A 22238-nucleotide genomic window follows, 5' to 3' on the forward strand; every position below is an offset into this window, starting at 1 on the left:
TGCGTTTGGAATGTAAGCACTTCATGTGCATTAGAAGCGAACGTTTCCCTTGACCCTACAGCACACTTGAAAGCTTTAGTCTGACGCATGTTTTGACACTTTTGCAAGTGGCACACTGACATGCTTATATTTATTAGTCAAGTCAATATAATACAAATGCTCCATTTGCTGCGTTTAGCAAACAGGTATAGTACTGTTCTGACGTTTGCTTGATGATGCATGTTTAAGGGAATGTTAAAGGAACAGAGTTCAGACAACGTTCCCAGAGCTCAATTTAGTCTTTCGTAACAGTCTCTCTGTGCAAAAGTTGTTACGAAAGGCAGTGGATACAGCCTGCATCCCTGTTTGTTTACCGTTATCCCATTTTCAAAACAGATCAAAACAGTAAACAGGGATTGAATTAAATTACACATTTCTTCTATGACGCACGGGACCCATTTCCGTATGGAACCCTTATAAACCAACAACGCCTAACTACTGCTTTTGAATGTCAAATGTTTTTGTTATTTTTTAAAATGACGATGTGTTAGTGTTACACTGAGTAGCCCCACCCAACATAAAATCTCATTGGTCCATCATTACTATTCATTAAAGGAGAACTCTGGCGCAAAATGAACCTTTGGTCTAATTACACATTGGTACCTAGTCGACCGTTCTCTGAGATTTGTTTTCATGATAATCGAATGTAAAGAGTTTTATCTCTAAAAACTGTTTAGCGTATATATGGGGCATTGAATTAGTTAATAGTAGTTAACAGTCACTAACAAGGCTCAAAATAGCCCCACACTAACACATTGACATAATGAGGGTCCCTACTTGCAAAACGAAGCATTGAGAACTTTGTAAGTGTACAGACCGTTTAATAAGAAGATAGATACGTTATAAAGACAGTTCACTTTGTGTATACAGGCAGGAGCCATCTTTGGAAAACAGTCTCGACAAGTCGAACCACGAACGCCATTCATACAGTTCAGCTCACTTGGCACGTCGTTCGTGGTTCGACTTGTCGAGACTGTTTTCCTAAGATGGCTGCTGACTGTATACACGAAGTGCGCTGTCTTTATAACGTATCTATCTTCTTATTAAACGGTCTGTACACTTAGAAAGTTCTCAATTCTTCATTTTGCATGTAGGGACCCTCATTATGCTACAGCGTTAGTGTGGGGCTTTTTTGAGCCTTGTTAGTGGTATTAACTAGCGATTTCTCTTTACTTAGTATATGCCCCCATATACTAACATATACAGTAAACAGTTTTTAGAGATAAAATTCTTTACATTCGATTATCATGAAAACAAATCTCAGAGAACGGTCGACTAGGTACCAATGTGTAATTAGACCAAAGGTTCATTTTTGCGCCAGAGTTCTCCTTTAAATACTATACATCTTCTGATTGGCTGTGATTTGCCCCATTTTGAGCATTAATTTGCATTAAAGAGGTACTTTACTGCTGGAAAAATGGGCTTTCAATAAAACATGGCTGCCTATACAGTACAGTAAAAAGGTTAAAAGAAAAATGAAATCAGTGCTACCCAACTAGAGAAAACCAAGGCCACTCCCACCAGTGTTCTATGGGAACAATTAACCAGAGTCAAATACGGCCTAGTTTTAATAGGAAATACTTCTTAGCAAACTCATAATGGTGTTGACTTGTATTGTTCCCAGGTGCAAGAATTCAAAGAGTAAAAGATTAAATGGGAGTGAGTTACTTTTGGTTTCCAGTGGATGATCCAGTTCCAGTGACTAAAGGCAGCAGAGAAACTAGAAACTTACGTGTTTGTAGTCAACATTTCAAACTGAATGACCACGGACACAGTGTTTTAGGCCAAACAGAGGGAACAAACAAAGAAACTGCCATTCTGTCAGTTCCGCCCAATCTTTCAAGGCAAACCGACGTCACACACAGGTAAGAAAGCTATTGGCATAGCTTTTCATTTTTATTTCTGCTGTATAAAGGTGTCATTGGACGCAAAAAATCACTTTTATATGATGTCATATTGCTCATGCGCCGCCCACAACCACTGACGGACTGTCATGTATTAGCATATTTCCACCCTCAGCCATTTGTATACTGTCCGCCAAGGCAGCACTTTATGCGTCTTGTGCTGACACCCCCCATGGAAGAGAGGGGGTGAGCAGTTGCTCATTACCATTTAAAGAGACATGCACTGAAATGGGTCTCTGTGACCAGAGCTGTTTTTGAGAAGGTGTTGTATTATGTTGCATGAAGACCCTAAAATAATACCAACTTGGAAAATGGGCATCAGATGACCCCTTTAAAGAGCAAGCATAGTATGACACAATTTCATTGATGAACCTACCCTTACAAGAACTGTTCTGTTAATAACTCTCTGTCGACATGACTGTCCATGGGCGGGGATACAAAATGACACAGATAATGCAAAACGTAGACTTTTGCTGACAAATAAAAGAGAATTTCTCAGTCCAGGTAACACAGAGAATGAGTAAACATTGTGCTTTTACATATACTACCGACATACAAAGTGGTTATAAAAAACGGCCAAGTTCCACTGTAATGCTGCGTTCATGTGCTACGGTAATGTGGTATTTTCCACTGGGCAACTCGTAGAATATTTTGATGGACGAGTTGCCGAGATGAGATAACTTTTGATCTTTTCAAAATGGCGGAGAGCACCGCGAGAGTCGTGAATGGTAAAAATATATACTATTCATGATCTAGAAAATATAGGCTACAGCATATTATTTACCTTTTGAGTTTTGATAAATAATTTTCTTGCTGTAGCAGATGACTTAAGCAATCTAAAATAGTTTTAGCTAAATAACAGGTCTGGATCTGGATCATCTTTTTACCACATTATGACAACAAAAGCACTTGAACGTAACACACTGGTATATACCAGTTCACACGTGGAAAATATAACATATAATATAATATTTGGAAAATATCCAAAGTGTTAAATTCACGTCTTACTCATCCCAGAGTTCCTCTCCATTGATGTATCTCAGGCTCTTGAGGAAGGAGAGCGAGCTCAGGGTGTGTGATGAACGTATCCTAATGTATCCCGTCACCGTCTTGATGAGTCCCAGGAAGTTCTCCAACTCCGAGGCGATGTTGGCTAGAGAGATGGAAACGAGTGTCGGTGAGCAGTGCGGTGGAAAGTCAGTAACAGAAGCTGCTGAGCCGCAGATACTCACTGCCACGGCGGATCTTGATATGCAGGTTTCCTTTGATAACGGTGCAGCCCTTGAGCGACTGAGCCGCATCCACTGAGTCAATGACCTTTTCATCACAGATCTTGTCACATGGGCCGTTACAGGCAGTGCAGGTCATGCTGCCAGACATGCTGGGAAAAAAGCACGATCAAAATGTGTCACCAATGCCGATTACCAAATATCTCACTTGCACATTATCACGTGACCTTCAATTCAGTGAAGGCTAAAGTTTAAATGCAACTGAACTTTTTTCGATCTTTCCAACAAAAGAACATTGGTTTGTTTTAAGTTAATCAGAACGTTTATTAATGAGTTAGTGAAAAGTAATTTCACTCGGCGGCCATATTTGAAACCCCTCTAATGCCTGGTTCAGATTACACGATTTTTTTTGTCTGTTACGATAGTCACTGTGTCAGATTACACGATTTTGGCTCCTAAAATCTTGTCGTGTCGTGGACAAGACACATGTCAGACTCATAGACAGTATAAGAAATGGACAGAGCGATCTCATTGGAACTCCATTGAGACGATTGAAGCCCGTTTTTGGGAGCTATGTAAAACGTTTTACATCGAAACGTTAGTCAAGTCACTGTTATGCACCTCAAATAAAATGGTTACCAAGAAGATTTATGTGTTGCACCGGCGATTCTCCTTTTCTGTTTGGTTTTGTCCTGCCCTGGTTGCACCGGATCGTTTGGGAATTTACAGAAGCGCAGCAAGCCTTCCTTTTCATTTTGTAACGTTAACCAACTATTTGGCCGGCTCGCAAGCCCAATCAAGTGTGTGCGGCGTCATGCCTGTAGTTTTGTTTCCGGTCTAGCTAGATCCGCTAGCGCTTTGGTCGATGAAGCAACAAAACGTCCTCGCGTGCCACAAGCCATTGAAATGAATGGGTTTCATAGCACAGTACCACATCCTGTTGCAAAGTATGTCAGATAAATTATGTTAGTTAAAAAAAACCAACAAAGTTTGCCAGGACAAAAGAAAAATTGACGCGGTTAAAATGGGTTTGCGTTAACACTGTTAATAACACATTTAACTGACAGCCCTAATATATATATATATATATATATATATATATATATATATATATATATATATATATATATATATATATATATATATATATTAAATATATATATATAATATATATATATATTATATATATATAATATATATATATATATATTTACAGACCCAAATCTTAGCATTATGCACTTACAAGATTATACAATACAAATAAACTGAAAAAAAAAAAAAAGATCAAATACGATATTAAAAACTTTTTCAGTGCAGGATATTCATGTTACTCAAACTCCAAAAGGATGTTGGAAAATAAAACAAACAAAAACAATATGTGACAGAAATCTGATCAAAAAACAGAAACAAAAATTCACAAAATCACAGATATGCTTTGATTTACTAATTTTCACTAAAAAATATAACCATTTATCACATGCAGACTTTCAAAACAAAAAGTTGAATGCACAGAAAGTCATCGTACCTCCGGTTCTCATCCCGCGTGAAGCCAGGTGGGCAGTCAGACATACACTCTCCTCCGTGGATCACGAAACGGTCATAATCAGGCAGGTGGACCTTGGAGCAGAAGTCCAAGGTGATGCAACGCCAGCCCTCAAACTTGTACGTGTTCTGCGGACAATCCTCCACGCAGCTGCCCTCGTAGTAGTAGTGCTGGCAGGCGGCACAGGCCGTGTCGTTGTCGGGCACGGTGCAGCTGCCCAGACACTGGGGGTGGCAGCACTCGCCCGAATCAGTGCACGCCCGCTGTCCACACATCTCCGGGCAAACTGGAGGAAAACGCAAGGTGGAAAATGTTGAAATGAATATTTTCTGGGTTTGTGTCAAGAAAACTACATTCAATTAAAACCTTGTAATGTATTTGTGCAGAAAAAAACCATTATGAATCCATCAAGTTGAAAAATCCTCATTTGATTTTACAACATTCGAGACAAACCTTTGTTCCACAGTCTCATAATATCAGAAGGTTATTTACTTTTGTTAGATATTATTGTCATTCTCATTCAACCACAAAAAACATAATTCTCATTATCATACAGAAACCATCATGTTTGAGTTAATGACTTTTTAAATTGTATTATATTAATGATATATACAATAATACACAATATACCTTGAAATTAAATACATATTTGCATTACAATACCTAAAAATTGGTTGGAAAATATAAAAATAGTCTAAAATCATTTTTTATAAATAGATTTTTTCTTTGCAGTGAGATAAACAAGACTAATAAAAAAGAGAAAAGAGATACACAGAGAGTAATGGGTAAAATTAGACCTATTTGCTTTGCATACTGCTTTCAGATCCTCACCTCATTTGAACTAGTTTTCAACATTCAGGAAGTCAAGTCATGCAAGCTCAAATAAAGTTAATTTCATAACCCGGCTGTGAGGCTAAAAGCCTGGCTTAAGCCCAAGCGGTTTGCAGCTCTGGGTCAGGGACATGTGATCGCACGTCCTCTCTCCATTACTGTCTGTTTCCTCTTGACCTCTGTACTGTCTTTCAAGCTTGACTGATAAGGGTTACTGCAAACTGCCTCAAGGATACAATGCTGTACAGTTCACAAACAAGTACAGGCACATACTTCATAGTCAAAGTATTCCTTTTGCCAGAATACAAATTAAACCATCAAAACAAATGAGCAAATCACCATTAAACACATTGGCATGTTGAGACAGACTACATTATTATACAGTTAACTTGAGACAAAACTACCAAAAAAAAAAAAGTCACGTTACAATAGTACAATAAAAAAAGTTAAGGAAAAGTTAAGCAAAAAAAAAATAATAAAGATAAACAATGTTGCATATAAAATTTATGTTACTATGAAATTTAATTATGCTAATTGATTCAACTGAAGGTTTGGAAACTAAAGCACACTGAAGGTTTCAACAATGCACTCTCATTTAAATTTCTTATTTTTCATCATTAGTTTGTTTTGTTTGAAAATTTAACCGAGGCTGCAAATGATCAAGAAGCCAATATACAGAGCATCTGGTTGCATGCCATTTCATTTAACTTAATTATTCTGTATTATACATTCCAGATAAACTAATAACTTACTAAATATTAAGACAAAAAAAATCTAAAATTTACATTAATATTAGGGGAAAATTATAATAAACACATCTGAAAAAATATTTCAGGGGGCAAATATAGACATATTGGGGATTATAAACTAAAATAAATAAATAAATGGTAAGAAAAAATAATGAATCACATTTGTTAAAAATGTTCATGAAAAAAAAAAATTACAGGGGGGAAAATATTGCCCTTACAAATAAACTAGACTAAATTGGTTAAAAGGTTAAGGTTTCATTAGTTAGCACACTGTAAAAAAAACAAAAAAAAACAAAAAAAAAAACATTTTTTCTTTTGTCAAATCAACTTAAATAATTTATGTAGTTCAGATAACATAATATTTTGAGTTTCTAATGATTGAATCAATCTCCTTCACTGTATTAACTCAATTTTTCCATTTCAATGAACTTAAAATTAAGGTAGCCAGGTTACTTAATTTTTTAAGTTAAACCAACATTTTTTTTTTACTTTAAACTAAGAATTAACAATACTTCCCACATCATTTATTAATCCTAATGTTAATTTCAACATTTACTAATACATCTTTGAAAGTCAAATGTTGTATTTCTTCACATGTGAACTAAAATGAACAGCTGGATTTGTATTAACAAACATTAACAAAGATTAATGTAACTTGCTCATTGTTAGTTAATACATTAACTAATGTTAACATATGATACATTATTGTAAAGCGTTATCATTTACCACTAAATCCAACATAAAAGTAAAAAAAAATTATTTCCGGATGGAAATATTGCCACTTAATTGATTTGTGATCTGACAAGACAGAGTCACACATAAACAGTGTTTTCCTGTAGTCATCTCTCTTTTCCCCTATTCTCATACGGCGATACATTCAGTGTTAACTCCAGGTCCACTTTACAAACGAATCCAGCCCGCATATTCCATCCGACCGACACTATGTATAATTCGACCAGAGTCCTCTGCTATCATTCTAAATAAGAGCGCATTGTAACAGGGGAGAGGAAAAACTGATTCAGGTCAGAGCACCAGCAAGGAAAACACCAGCTTTAGTACAAGAATGGCCTACATTTAGAACAGAGAAACTCAGCTGCCCGATCTTTCCTTACACACTACAGCCTGGAACGCAGGAAATTTGCTTTACATATGACTATGGGTACACATCTCACATAAGCCACAGAAAGCCTATTTAGTTTCATTTTTAAATGTTAGCCTTTCCACAGCGGCAAAGGTCTGATGGTTTTTTAGGGAGGGTCTCTGTGAGCGTGTGAATTCAGATAACCTTACAGAGAGAAAAACAGAGAAACAAAAACATTCTGAAAAGCTGAAATTTACATGCAACAGTTGTCCTGGAGGAGGCAAGTAAACAAGAGTTAAATCATAACTCTTTAGTGGAAATTTATGTAAAGAACTAGCCTGAGGTTTAATGTGTTATTGTTCATCACGAACAGTGTTCAAAGAGCAAATTCTTGACAAACGAGTCAGGCGTTCAGTTTAGGACCTATAGTTAAAACAGTAAAAAATCATGCAAAAATCTGTTTTGCATACAGTTCCTGCAAAGCACCATTTTAGCTATCATCAGGTCAGACCGCAGACAACCCAGCTAATTTAGTCTGACTGAGATATCCCGTCTTCGGCTGATGACACTTACGCTGGAGCATTCACAAGGCCACCATGCTGGAATCTCTGTTAGTCTAAACACGGAAAAAAACAAACCAGAACCAGACACCCTTGACTAAGAGCTTTTGACAGGGAAGATAGAGAGGACGTTTCTACATCCTTTACCAACAAGTTTAGGCACAGAAATCATCTTTAAAAAGAATAGCTAACATTATTGATGCACATTATTTCCGAAGATGTCTTATTCTCAAGGGCAAAATGTGATCATTCATGGATTGGCTCAAACCTACAGTGTTTCAGGTGCTAAATTAGATCTTTACCAGTAAACCACAACATTGTACATAAATATGAAATGATAATGTGAAATGACATTAAAGGGATTGTTCACTTTGAAATTAATTTTTGGTATGTTTTAGCTTACCTCAAGGGCATCCAAGATGTAGTGTCTTTGTTTCCACAGTATTTTCAATTTTGACATTTTTCAGTCAAACCGTTGTTGTCTATCAGTCATACACTGGAGGCTAAGGGGGTCCACCAAAAAGCATGCACAGAGAAGTCAAAATTAAACATGATTTAATGACTCGTAAATGTTCACATTGATGGCCTAAGACACGAAACGAGCGGTTTGTGTGAGAAAACGAACAGTATTTATATCGTTTTTACCTCGTGTAATCACAGTGACGTCCAAGTGATCTGAATCAGTTGTGCAATGTCCAACTGAACCGAACTGAATCAGTTCAATGTTACGCCGGAAGTGATCGCTTGCGTGTGACGTCACTCGATATTTACACGGAGATTTCGGAAGTTTTACCTGTTACTAAACATATTTAGATATACCGAAATCGTCTTCCATTGCGGTTTCCCGTATATCTAAATATGTTTAGTGAAAGGTAAAACTTCCGAAATCTCTGTATAAACAAAGAGTGACGTCGGCGCGCAAGCGATCACTTCCGGCGCATGCGCAGATCGAAGCGCCCGTGCCGTCAGATCATTTTGTCATGGCTATGATTACAAGAGGTAAAAACGATATAAATACTGTTCGTTTTCTCACACAAACCGCTCGTTTCGTGTCTTAGGCCATCAATGTTTACTTACATTTACGAGTCATTAAATCATGTTTAATTTTGACTTCTCTGTGCATGCTCTTTGACGTGGACCCCCTTAGCCTCCAGTGTATGACTGATACAACAACGGTTTGACTGAAAAATGTCAAAATTGAAAATACTGTGGAAACAAAGACACCTACATCTTGGATGCCCTTGAGGTAAGCTAAAACATATCAAAAATTTATTTCAAATTGAACTATCCCTTTAACTCATATTCTACCAAAATGATAGCAGAATATAAAAGGGTCTTTTCTTTTTTTAATTAAAAGTTGGTAAGATGCTATGCTAATGTGACCAAGGCTGCGTCCGAAATCAAATACTTTCCTATTATATAGTAAGCGAAAAACACAGGAGAGGAGTTGATGTCGTTATATTTGAAAATGGCGGAAACCGGAGACGCACGCGGCTGTAACGTTAGAAGATATCTCTCTATTGATTCATTCATGTTTATTTATCAATGGTAATATCACAAGCAAATAAATGGCTTTTTCCTTGCCAAAAATCAACATCTGTCATTGTTCATAGGGGTTGTGTGTGTGTTTTATGAGGTAAAATTTATTAGCTAAATAAATGTTATTGGAGAAACGCCACAAAAGGCGTGATCTGCGAGGAGCTGACCGACGGCTCCTCTTGATTGTCGGCTCGGACGACGTAAAAACGCAGCTGAAAACAGAAAGCAGCGCGAAGTTGGTGCAGTCACTGGAATGGGCTCTTTAAATTTTCGCACTGTTGTCACAGCGTATGTCACGTCACGTGACAACATGGTGCATGTAGTACGTCCAGACTCATTCATACTACCCATATTCATAATATATAGAACGTACTTTTTTAACGGTCGCGACGTTCTTATTTATATGTAGTACCTACTCACATTGTACGCGATTTCAGACGCAGCCCAATTGTTTGTTCAAAAATACAGTAACTGGATTTTTTATTACATTTAAATAAAAGCCATTACTAAGTCTTCAGTGTCACATGATCCTTTAGAATTCATTTTAATAAACTAATCAAGAACATTTCTTCTTATTATTATCATCATCATCATTGTTGAAAACAAATGTACCGCTTAATTTTTTCGGGATTCTTTGATGAATAGAAAGTTCCAATAACTCTCGATGCAACTCTGCTCCAAATTCTTTAAAATGGTATATAAATGTATTTACAGCTACTTTTGATGCATCCATGCTGAATAAAATTATTTATTCCTTTAAAAGGACAATGTGTACTTTTTTTAGGCATTTCATTATCTAAAATCAATATTTTTATTCATAAATATGTCCTCAATGGTGTACAAATACCTCTGCCAATTACCTGACCTCTCCTTGTAAACAAATAATTTATTATCTTTATATACATGGGACGGGTAAGTCCATGGGGGCTTCCATGTAGTTCCGCCATCTTGAAAAACTATAGCAGAGAGGGACAAAAAGTACTAGGCCAACGTGTTATCACAGCGCGCTTTCGTTCAGAGCCAGCGTGACGTAATTTAAAGCAGCAGAAGCGGAGGAGCAGAGCAGTGAGAGGCGCTTGTCACTGAATATTAAGTTTCACAGTCAGCAATTCATACTGTAACATTCATTTGTTTGTTGTGTCAAGTTGCGTTGCAGTTTGTTTGAAACAACAAACCCGTTCACCCGAAGGAACACTTGACGAGGTCTATATCCTGTCATGGCTTTTTGGTGCATAACGGCTACCGTAAATACAACACGCATTTGAAAAAGAGAAGCGCTGGAGAGCACAATTCGTTTGAATGAAAAATACAATTTCACCACTAGATGGGAGAAATTCCTACACATTGTCCCTTTAAAAAAACAAAAACATTTTGAATAGTAATGTATAGTCAATAGCCCTTTTTAATGTTTCAAAACATCATAACTGTAGCATAGAGGAAAGCATACATTCTGACTCTTGGACCGTGTGGATTCTGAATACCCCTCGTGTGCTACTACAGGTGAATGATAATGAACACCTGGCTAAGGAAATCTTGGATGTTCTCTCTCCATCCGGGAGCTGATCAACTATCAGATTACTTTCTGTTTTCATACACAACAACAGATCCAATATGAACACCTGGGCCCTAGACTCATATTTGCTCTCTCCTTTTTATGATTAATAGCTGGAGGAATATCAATTGAAGTAAATAGAAGTATTTGAGGTAAGGACTTAAGGTAAGGATGTTGAAATTGCAGAGTGCAAAATGTTGTATTTAAAATATGAACAATTAACAACTACAAGTATAATTTTTTATTAGGGCTGTCAAACGATTAATCGCGATTGATCGCATCCAAAATAAAACTTTGTGTTTACATAATATATGTGGGTGCACTGTGTATAATTATTTTGTATATACAAACACATGCATGTATATTTAAGAAAAAAACATTATTATTATTATAACAAATATTGATATTTATAAATATGATATAAATTATATATAAATGAAAATATTTCTTAAATATATACAAGCATGTGTGTGCATTTATATATATATAAAATAATTATACCCAGTGCACCCACATACATTATGTAAACACAAACTTTTATTTTGGATGCGATTAATCGCGATTAATCATTGGAAAGCCCTATTTTTTATACAACGCCACATAGTGTTACAGACAATTTCCCAAAGACAAACTATTTTTAGTTTTTAGTATCTGAGAAAAAAAAAAAAGCCTTTCAAAAACTTGTTCAATTTAGGTCTGGGTTTGTCTCAGTCTGAATCTGAGGACTGATACGTTCATTTGCATTGTTAGCTTCTTTGCATCCAGCTGCAGGGACGTTTAGCAAGCAGTGATTCCTAACATGCTGGTCAACAAAGTTGATTTGCAGTTGTGGGACCAGCCAGCTGTGCAATTTTCCATGTCAACAACATATGGCTTTTTGTATATATGCAGGAAAATTGGAATACATGACTAAACAGAACGCGATAAATGTTTTCCGGAACATTTCAAAACAAATCAGAATGAGTAAAAAATCGAATTAAATAAGTTCTATTTGTCTATAATATATAAATCCATTTACATTACATGTCTTGTATTGAAGCAAAACCACCCCTAAATGCTTGCACTTCATATTGACATTGTAAAAGTAGATCATTTCCACAAGAACAAATAGTAATGCTGACATTACAACCGATCAAAGATTCACAGCTTTTTATAGCAACCACACTATTGTAATTAAACCTTTTTTTGAGCTAGCTCTGCTAAAGCCATCCACACTGCGTTCACCACAGAAACACAGATATCCGTCTAACCCTGTCGGGCCAAACCATAATCTAGACTGTTTTGTTTCATTGTGCAGAAGATGAACTAGCGGCACAAAAAGTTTCATAAATCATAAAAAAAAATAATATAGTACTTTATGTTCAGACAAAAATGAAAATTCGGTCATAATTTACTCCTCAACTAAACTGATAATTGCTTTTGGGAAAAATACATTTGTATACAATAAATAAATATGGGGAACAAAACTAAAATAAATTTCAGTTAAAGTTGCGTTCCTCAGATTTGCATATGTCTTGCATCGAAGCAAACCTGTATGAATTTCATTAATATATTTTTTAGCACAATGTTCACACTGAAAAGAAACACCATAAAATGTAATGAATTGCACTTTATTCTGATAACTTTGTTTGATGAATTTTTACTTTATACTTACGTTATACTTTCTGATTTTCAGGGAAGAACAATATCTTAGGCGACCAAAAAAGGCATTCGAGGAATTGTCATTTTTGGCTGAATTATTCCTTTAATGAATTACTATTAAAGGTGGGTGGAAATGCCAAGCCCTGTTAAATTAAGCCAGCTCTCACAGAAGACCCCCTCAGAGAGTCCCTGTATTCAGCATCATGGCGCTGACAGTCGAGGCACAGAAAGGATGCCTCAGGCTTTTTTATTTTTAGTCAACATCGTCACCTCAGCCCCTCTTCCTTATTAATTCAGGAAACTCTCCAAGTTCATCTGAGGTCTTTTCATCCCCGCTGATCTTGGCTGCCACAAACCAGCATGTCTGAGAAAAACAGGTTGCATGCGCTGGCACAGTGTGTTCCCTCTCGCTCTCCATCAATGGGAGTGTGCGAGAGGAAACCAGCTGATAACGTGCAAAGAATAAGGTGCAGCATCCACCCCAAAATCTTCCTTTCGTGCCCTAGTGGGATTGAGAGCAATAGGAATCTATGGCTCCCAGTCCTCACGGATATTTCAGCATTATCAAGTCTCAAAGAAATCTAATCTAATACCTCAAGGTCACATCTAGTCTTATGTGTGGTAGTGCTGAAAATTTGTGGAGGATCAAATCATGTTCCTTCCTCGAGAACGTCGCTGATGTGTGTAAGTGCAGTTATACTTTAAACCCCTGGGGTTGTTCGGCCCAAATGGACCCGAAGAACTTAAATAAATTTTTTTTTTTTAAATCACAGCTTCCTCGGAATGGTCCGAAATTTGGTGACTTTGTTGATATTTGGTATTTGAAGATCCAAAAAAATTGGGGACAGGATGTGAGTAGTCTAAGTGGTTGTAAAAAAAAGTCACACTTGGGGTGTTTGGGTCCAAATGGACCCACATGGAAAATGAATGGAAAATTGGCAAAAAAAAGTGAAAATACTGAGTTTTTTTGTGCGTACAATCTACAAATCAGCAACGATCTTGAAAAAAAGCACACAACAGTGAAGGGGTGAATCTATAAAACATCAAGAGTGCAAAACAGACACATATACACATACACAAACACACTTTTATACACAAACACACCAAAAAATTCAGATTATACATGTGTTTTGCATTTTTAAAATGCTCAGTTTGTCCACTAGATGGCATCCGTCTCATTTCAAAAATTGCTTTTATGAGGCCTAGGCTTGACTCTAAAATGAAATACAGCTTTAAAAAAAATTCAAAAAAATATTAAAAAAAAAAAAAATTCTATTATGTTCAATGGGGGAAAATTTTGTCATAATTATTGCATTAATACTAATTATAAATTTTTTTTATTTTTGAAATTTTCTCAAAACACCAAAAAAGAAAAGAAAAAATATTATAAAAAAACGAGTAAAAAAAAAAAATCATGATTTTTGTTTTTTTAAATATGAATCCCGCCCTTTGGGTCCATTTGGACCCGAACACCCCGAGTGTGACTCTGAAACGAACAACCCCAGAGGGTTAAAATGTGGGATTTAGCAGAACCCCAAGTTTTACTCCAACAAATCTATCAAGATGTGTCTCAGAGGCAGTCTAAAGTCAGAAACGCACCCTTATCAGGCATGCGAATGTGAAGCAGTACCAATCGTTATCCTCAAGGAGGCGATAGAGTTCCCTTCAAACATCTGTGCCATTAAACCAAGGCTGCATTCGAAATCGCATACTTCCCTACAGTACAGTATGCGAAAAACAGTATGTGACAAAAGAAGGGTGTCCGAATTCACTAATTTTGATTAAAAAGAGTTGGCAAAAAGTACCCGGATGACCTACTACTAAGGAGGATGAATGTGGTTACTGATTTGATAAGCTAGAAATTGTGTCACTTCTCATGTTTCTCCAATAGGAGAAACAAATCCAGATCGTAACATTCATTAAGCACGAGCAGTGACGTAAAAGGGCTCGAGCTGGACAGTGCATCGCTGCTCACTAGCTGTGACACCTGTTCAAGAGTGACACCTGATAGAGTTTCATTATCATACAAGATGGCAAATATCACTTGCTTTGGCACGATAAAAACTAAATTCAGCACAGTTTCTTGAGTCAATGACTTTTAAAATATCTTCTGAGTTCTGCAGAAGAAAAAGGGGTTACACTTTATTTTGATGGTCCACTTTAGACATTCTACTAACTATAAGTAAGTTTTCAACTACATCTCAACTATCAGTCAGAGTACTAGTAGACTGTTAGCCTAATCCTGGGTGGGTTAGTAGCATAAGTTGACATGTACTTGCAAAGTTACAGTACTTACAGTCAGTAGAATGTCTGTGGGAGACCATCAAAATAAAGTGTTAGCAGATATTAAGCAGACAGTCAAGTCGATTCACATTTATTTCAAAATATGACTATTTTGGAAGTAAAAATCTTACTAACTTAAAGGTGCCATCTACCATAATAAATCAAATCCTACTCCATATTCCATAACAGATGGGGGCAGTATACCTCCAAAAAATGACTTGTGCTCCTACCATCGCGCATGTTATTCAAATCATTTGACATGATAGTAAAAGGTTGGAAGACCGCAGTTTCACGTGGAACATTTGGAGATTTTTAGAGATCAGAGACTCAATGAACTAAACACTAGAGTGAACTAAACTAAACACTATGAATCTCAACACTAAATGATGAAGACCGCCTCATAGATCTCAAAAACAAGCTGGTGCATTTCGACGGTATGGGAAAATAAAAGCTTGGGCAATTATTTGAAGTTTATGGTATTCGTTTTGTTCATATTACACTTTTATTGTTAGTGAATTAATTTGACAGACAGCATTCGCTGATGTTGATCAAGCTAGCGCCGTGAATTCACCGTGAGACACACACAATTGACACTTAGCAAGCAGGTTAGTTAAGCTCTCAGATTCTGTCAATTATATTACGCAATTCAAAGAATAAATACCGTTTTGGCGCTCGTACATGTTACACTACAGATCCCTAGCGCACGTGAACCGATCGTCTCTACTAGCTGGAAAAAGAACATGAACTCTGTTGAAAGATACAGTATGCTACAACTTACCAAAATGTATTCCTCATGCATAATATCGACCAATCATTTTTTGAACTCTTCCCTGAACTGAAATGTAGTAGTGGGCTGTATTTCCACACGACTGACATCAGGTTCAAGTACACACACACACACACAAGCCGGCGCGAGCGCGACTCACTCGCGTATTGCAGTTTGGCTGGTGCTAACGTTGCCCGTCCGCATACCGCCTCCCATGGCCGGAACTGGTATTACGATACCTGCCGGGCCGGGGCTAGTAATTTAGCATGCTAATTCAGGTTAATATCTCGGCAGCACTATAACTTGTCAGTTTTTTAATGACATCTTTGCACTTATTTCTTCTCATTCTTTTGATGCGTGTAGCTCATTTTTCGTATATTGTTACCTCAATTATTGTATATGGCACCTTTAAGTCCACCACAGGAAACATTATAAATAAATGCAGTTCATGACCCCTTTAACCCATCCAAGCTAGTGCAGACACATTAGAATATCCACTTTGATAGGTATATATTTATTTATTAAAATTAGTTTTTTGTACCAAATTTTTGGGATGAACATTTATTTATACTGCATTGAAACTGCAAAAAAAACTGTGGCCTATGCAAACGAAATTTCGTTCTGTATACACTTGTTGTATTATGAATGACAATAAAGTCTGTCAAGTCAAGTCAAGAAGTGAGAAGTGAGTCGTGGATCTTGAGGGTGGAAATGCGAGCTGTTCATTCACTCGCCCACCTAAATTTTCCTGCCGCTATTGAGAATCGAACCCGCAACCTTAGGGTTACAAAAACATGTCAATATGACGTGAATGCTGTGAGGGGTTCGATTCTATGACCAGACTATGTCTGCGCTGGGTAAACAAATAAACACACAAATGACTTTTTGAATTGAAACAAAAATCAATTCGACTTTAATAGGAGACACCGCCTAATATTCTGGCCTGCCGGTGACTAACACTGACATTTTCTCTAACGTCCTTATTAATCTACCTCTCAAATCTGGCGAAACTAGTAAAAGCCGTTTTACCTGAGTCTCGTACCTGTCTGGTCTCACATAATAGGACCCCGCACCACATAAAACCGCTTTAATAAGCCTAAAATCTTCACATTTACTGTACTCAATCCCAGCTTGCAGATGGAGGGCTGAACAGTTATTACAAATCAGACAGTTGGCTAGGTAACAGTCTACCATAACATTGCCTAACAATTTCCAGATTTTTAGACCTAAATACATGAAGTGTTCAGGGGCCATTTTCCCCATGTGCCTTGCAAAAGAGTGGCTGTTCTTGACTTGTTCTGAGGGCCTTTTCATGAATAGTATTTAGCCTGTTCTCTTCACCAAGATTGACTCACAAAGAGCGACTAGCGCTAATAACAGAGTCCTCATCCAGACAGCCTGAGGGACTAATGTTGATGGTTCGACGCCTGTGATCCAACACAAGAAATAGCGGGAAAAAAACAACGTAAACATTGTGAACTTTTGAAATCCTCTAAACATAGTGCTGCACGCGTAATAAAACAGCCCTCAAAGCAGGGCGGCAGCCCAACGGCGATGTAGACATAAATTAAGGACAACATCAGAATGACAGGAATAAGTAACTCTTTTGAAAGCGTATTCCCGTCACAGGTCTGCGGTTTGAATCTGGAAAGGCCGGTGGGTGTCTTTTTGCCTCGTAATACAGGGCTCACTGCACTCGTGGGCGTTTGAGGTCTTGCGATGTTTCGGATGGCATGGTGCAGGATATGCCCGGCTAGCTGGCACAAGAGACCCGGCTTGGCTTGTACAGTCACCTCTGCTTTGCTTCCTCCTGTCTTCGTGCTCTACGGAGGCCAAAGGTGCTGGCAGTACAGGCCATCCTGCGGTGGCAGGCTTTTTTACTCACCGAGCCTAAGCTTCAATCACTCTTTCCTGCCTCTCCTAGTTGCAAGCTGCGTGTTAAATACCAGACATTAAATATCTGTTACAAATTCAGCCCACAATATGATCGTCTTATACAAGATGCTTTGTGTATAAAATGTATTAAAAAGCTAATTATTTCATTAGTACCCCATCTAGTGATCCCAATAAAGCACAGAATTCCAACTTTGTGAATCCTCATAGCGAATCCTCAATGACATGAGTTTGAGCCAATAAAATGTAATTTTCAAACTAAGGCTGATTTAAACATTAAGATCTTACAAGCGCTGACGGACACATCCGAAGCGTGCACATAAAGACTCTCAGACAGTATTTATATCAGTATCAGTACTGCAGAAACAAAGACACCTGCATCTTGGCTGCGCTTGAGGTAAACTAAAAAATACCAAAAATTAATTTCAAAGTGAACTATACCTTTAATATATTGGCGTCTGCTCAAAAGTCAAACAATTATGGTATTATGGGGGAAAAAAGTTGAATATGTATTTTTTCGGGGAAAAATAAAATAAAATAAAGTCAAGTGATCTGACCCATGGTAGAGCGTTGGCGCTTGCAATGCCAAGGTCATGGGTTTGATTCCCAGGGAAAGCAAGAACAGATAAGAATGTAAATGTGTACCTTGAAATGCAATGTAAGTCGCTTTGGATAAGGTTTTTTGGATATGGGTTTTGACTTGGTGTGTGCCAAATTTGGTGTTATTAACAGGGTTTTTAACCCCTTAGCTTTAACCCCTTCAAACTTAAATGGTTGTTATTTAAGAATGCTTTGGAACATATACCCAAGTTTGATCTTGTTTTAAAGAAAACACTCAGCAGAATATTGTTGAAGTGAAAACACTTCAAAAAATGAAAGTATGTAAAAGTTATGGAAGTTTAAATTTACAGTAAATCAAATATACTGTACTATATATTTTTTATTTTATATAAAATATATATTTTACAATATACTTTTTACTATAAAATTTCTATAAAATCAAAGCCATAAATCTTGTCAAGTTATGTTCCAAATTTGAAGTTGCTATCACAAAAATTGAAGTTCACATGGGATTTTGTTTAGGCGTAGTACCAAAAATAGCCACCGGGTGCCATTGAATTCCATTGAATTTAGTTGGATACATTCTTCCTTAACAAATTAATACATTTCTGTCCAAATATCAGTTATGTCGCAAAATGTGGAACCTTGAGACTCAGACCTTTCTGACAATATCTGTTTTGTCAAGATTAGAAAAGGTTTTGATCATAAATTATGCCCAAAAGGGGAGGAGCCTGATAAAATAAGTATACCGTTTTTACGGTAACGCAACGTTCAATTATAAAACAGTTTTCACAAGATGAATTCTGAGTTTATAAGCTTTCAAATGATACCTAATTTATGATAACTACTAAAATATGTGATATAATAAAAAGGCGATAAAAAATTATATTATACTTTAGAGGATATTGATAATAAACATAAATATTATCATTTTTAGAGGATATTATACTATAATTTTTTTATTTTCATTGAAAAATACTAGATTATATGTTTGTTTTATTATGAACTTTTAGCATAAAAACAGAAGTTTCAATGATTAAAATTGGGTGCATCGACTTTTTGTAACAAAGGTCAAAACTCCTGTTATGATGCAGATTTTCTGAGTTGCACTCTTGTCATAAATTCATCAATTACTCTTCATACATAATTTGTAACACAAAACAGGGGTAGAAAATCTATTTAGAAGTCTTAGACCTTTCCAACGATATTTAATTTGTCATAATTAGATTAAGATTTAATAGAAAAATAGTGAAGTAAAATGACAGTTAAGGGGTTAAGGTAGATTGCTAGATGATTTTGTTTTGGACCCTTCAGAAAACTTTTACTCAATTCTTCTCTAAATTGACTTAGCTGACTCCATCTACTTAAAACAGGTGTAGGTCATTCATTTCTAGTCTTGATTCAAGAAATCATACAACATTTGTTGAAGGTTTCTTTTAGAATTAGGATGTGGAATCATGATTACTCAACACTCATTTTTGAACATTTGCTCATTGGGACATTTTGCCAGCACGGATTTCACATATAATAAATGTAATCTAATATAATATAGGAAAAGATATCACAAATAGAAACGGGGATAAGACTGGTGCTCTGGCGTAAGGCTAGTTTTCTCATTAAACACACACGGTCAGTTGACGTTGGGCCCTTCGGAAGGGGCACAACACAAAAACATGAAATCCCATCTTGTGGTGTCGTCAGTGAAAGGTGAGAGAGCAGGGCACTGCTCCAAATGGTGGGGGACGGGAGGGTGTCAAGACTCTGGAGGAACAAACCGAAAGAGGCCAGACACCCTATAACAGGGACACTCCTAATATTTCATACAGTACTTGTATTGAGAGGGTATATCAATCAATTACAGCTTCACGTAGCATACAACTAATTTAAACAAAGCGTATTTAGGCTTACTGAGTTTAACCTCCTTGAGCTAATATTTCTCTAGAATCTATTTCAAACACCAAATAAACATGTTTGATGGAAATGTGGATGATCCACAGGTCCACAGGGATTACTCTCTAAATAAACTTCAACTATATCCAGCTTATATTGAGCTGGTCATTTCCAGAAACACTAGCACATGTGGATGTAAAATTCAGTAACTGGCGCTATTTCAGGCAAGTCGATTCTTATTATAGCCTAAACCATGGACACATTTTACCATGACAGCATACCAATAAGAAGCTGATTGTGTAGCATTTGTAAACGGAGATCTGCTGACAGTCTCACTGTCAAAACAATTAAATCAGGCCAGTTTTGATCCATTACACACATTTAATTAAATTAAAATATTAAAACAAATGAATTCATATTAAAAAAAACATTGGAAATTAAGCAAATAAAAACTATTACGGTGAAAAGAATATAGTATAGGAGATCAATTATTTTTAATAATAATAAAAAACAACTTGTTTTGATCTATAATTTCTATATTTTTTCAATAAGCTTTTCAGCTTGATTTCAATTTAAAAAACATGCAGAGTATAGGCTATATAATAAATAAAATGTTTTTAAATTATTATTATTATTTTTATTAAAAATGGAAAATAAACAAATAAAACAAGCAAAAAAAATTAAAAAATTACAAATACATTTAAAACATTTATTGTTTGCCGAAATAGTATAGCATTTAATATCAGCAAATTACCAGTTTATAATCAGACCATAAAAAAAACATGAAAATATTTTACTTACAGCTTATAAGCATCAGCTAAAATAAAGAAAATAATTACAAGCAATAGGACAAAACAAAGACATGAAATAGACCTACCTGAAAAACTTAAACTACAATAAAACAAAACAGTTTTATTAGGCTGCCGTCACTTTAAGAGCGAAAGCACCGATCTAATAAACTAACAGATGTGCGCATTCATTCTCAACCATTTACGTTCACTTCAGACATAAACAAATGTGTTTATGAGGATACTCGCAAAGGCAGGCAATGTGACGTAAGTGTTTATTTGACTGTTCAAGCCCAGTAAGGTGTTCTCTCTAGCCACTAAGTTTACTCACGCACCGTATGAGCAGCGAGTTAATGTGTGCGTGCTCAAAAACAGTCTCTCAGATAGTGCATGTATATACCGAAATGAGTCCTCTTTCAGTGCTTACTGCGCTTGAATGGTTTAAAATCCATTGTTTTTAAACCACAAGCGATAAAAAACGCAATAAGCTGCTAAGACGGCACGGAACTACAAAACAATTGTCAAGAATCTCTACTAGTTGACAAATTTCAACCGGTTAATCATGTTAAAGATAAATCCGGATACTGATTCATGACCTAATGACCAACCTAATGAACAATGCCAGTGAGCTAAACCTATCAAACTTAATCCTAGTCTTTCCACTTGGTCAGATGAAGCAAAGTCGGAATAAGATGTACTAGATAAGAGTCTTATTCTGGATTTCCACTCGATCACAGTCAGGTGACCCACTTCACTAGCTTGCTTGCTCAGCACCAGCGATGGGAGTTTAGGAGGTGCCACACGTGCCACAGCCGGGTGGAGAACGGGAATAACAACGAGGGATGTAGCGGCAGCCGGTAAACAGCAGCAAGCTTAGGCAGGTCTGAATCATATGGATTGATCCCTGTACCAGACAGGTGTCCTGTTCCTGCCCTCACAGGGTGTGTGCTCACTGAGTCAGGCAGTCTGCTATGGGCCAGGAGGATTAGCTTGGCCGGCTAGATTATGAGGGAGTGAAATGCTGTCCGCGGTGGGAGGGGTGGTCGACACGGGTTGACTGCGGTAGACACGACAATGCTTACTCTATTCCGCCAAGTTTTGAGAGCAACGGTGTGACGCTGGGCCTCCGCATGGCCACATTAAGCGATAGCCAACGGACAAAGGTGTGTGGAACAGGCGCTTACTGTACTTAGCCAGACAGCAAGACGCGGGAGAGATGCATTCGTGCAGAAAACAGCATGCTGATGTGTGTGTGTGTGTGTGTGTGTGTGATGATGTAAATAAAAACAAGAAAAATGAAATCGTTCCAGCTGTTAGCAAAAACTGGTTTAAACGAATCAGTAGTACAACTGTCTTGAATGTTAGTGTTATGTTGTTTTTCCACTGACT

General features: G+C 36.9%; 1 protein-coding gene across 1 annotated transcript in view; it reads right to left on the reverse strand.

Annotated features, from left to right (window-relative positions):
* igf1rb (insulin-like growth factor 1b receptor) overlaps positions 1 to 22238 on the reverse strand; it is an 88656-nt gene that overhangs the window by 26329 nt on the left and 40089 nt on the right. The window contains exons 3-5 of the mRNA XM_039658971.2: positions 4698 to 5001; positions 3176 to 3324; positions 2952 to 3096 (exon numbers count right to left, since the gene is read on the reverse strand). Of these exons, the coding sequence (XP_039514905.2) occupies positions 2952 to 3096; positions 3176 to 3324; positions 4698 to 5001 (598 nt within the window). The remainder of the gene's footprint in view (positions 1 to 2951; positions 3097 to 3175; positions 3325 to 4697; positions 5002 to 22238) is intronic.

Source organism: Pimephales promelas, chromosome 1, assembly GCF_988280905.1.
Source record: "Pimephales promelas chromosome 1, fPimPro1.hap1.1, whole genome shotgun sequence".
NCBI classification, from domain to species: domain Eukaryota; kingdom Metazoa; phylum Chordata; class Actinopteri; order Cypriniformes; family Leuciscidae; genus Pimephales; species Pimephales promelas.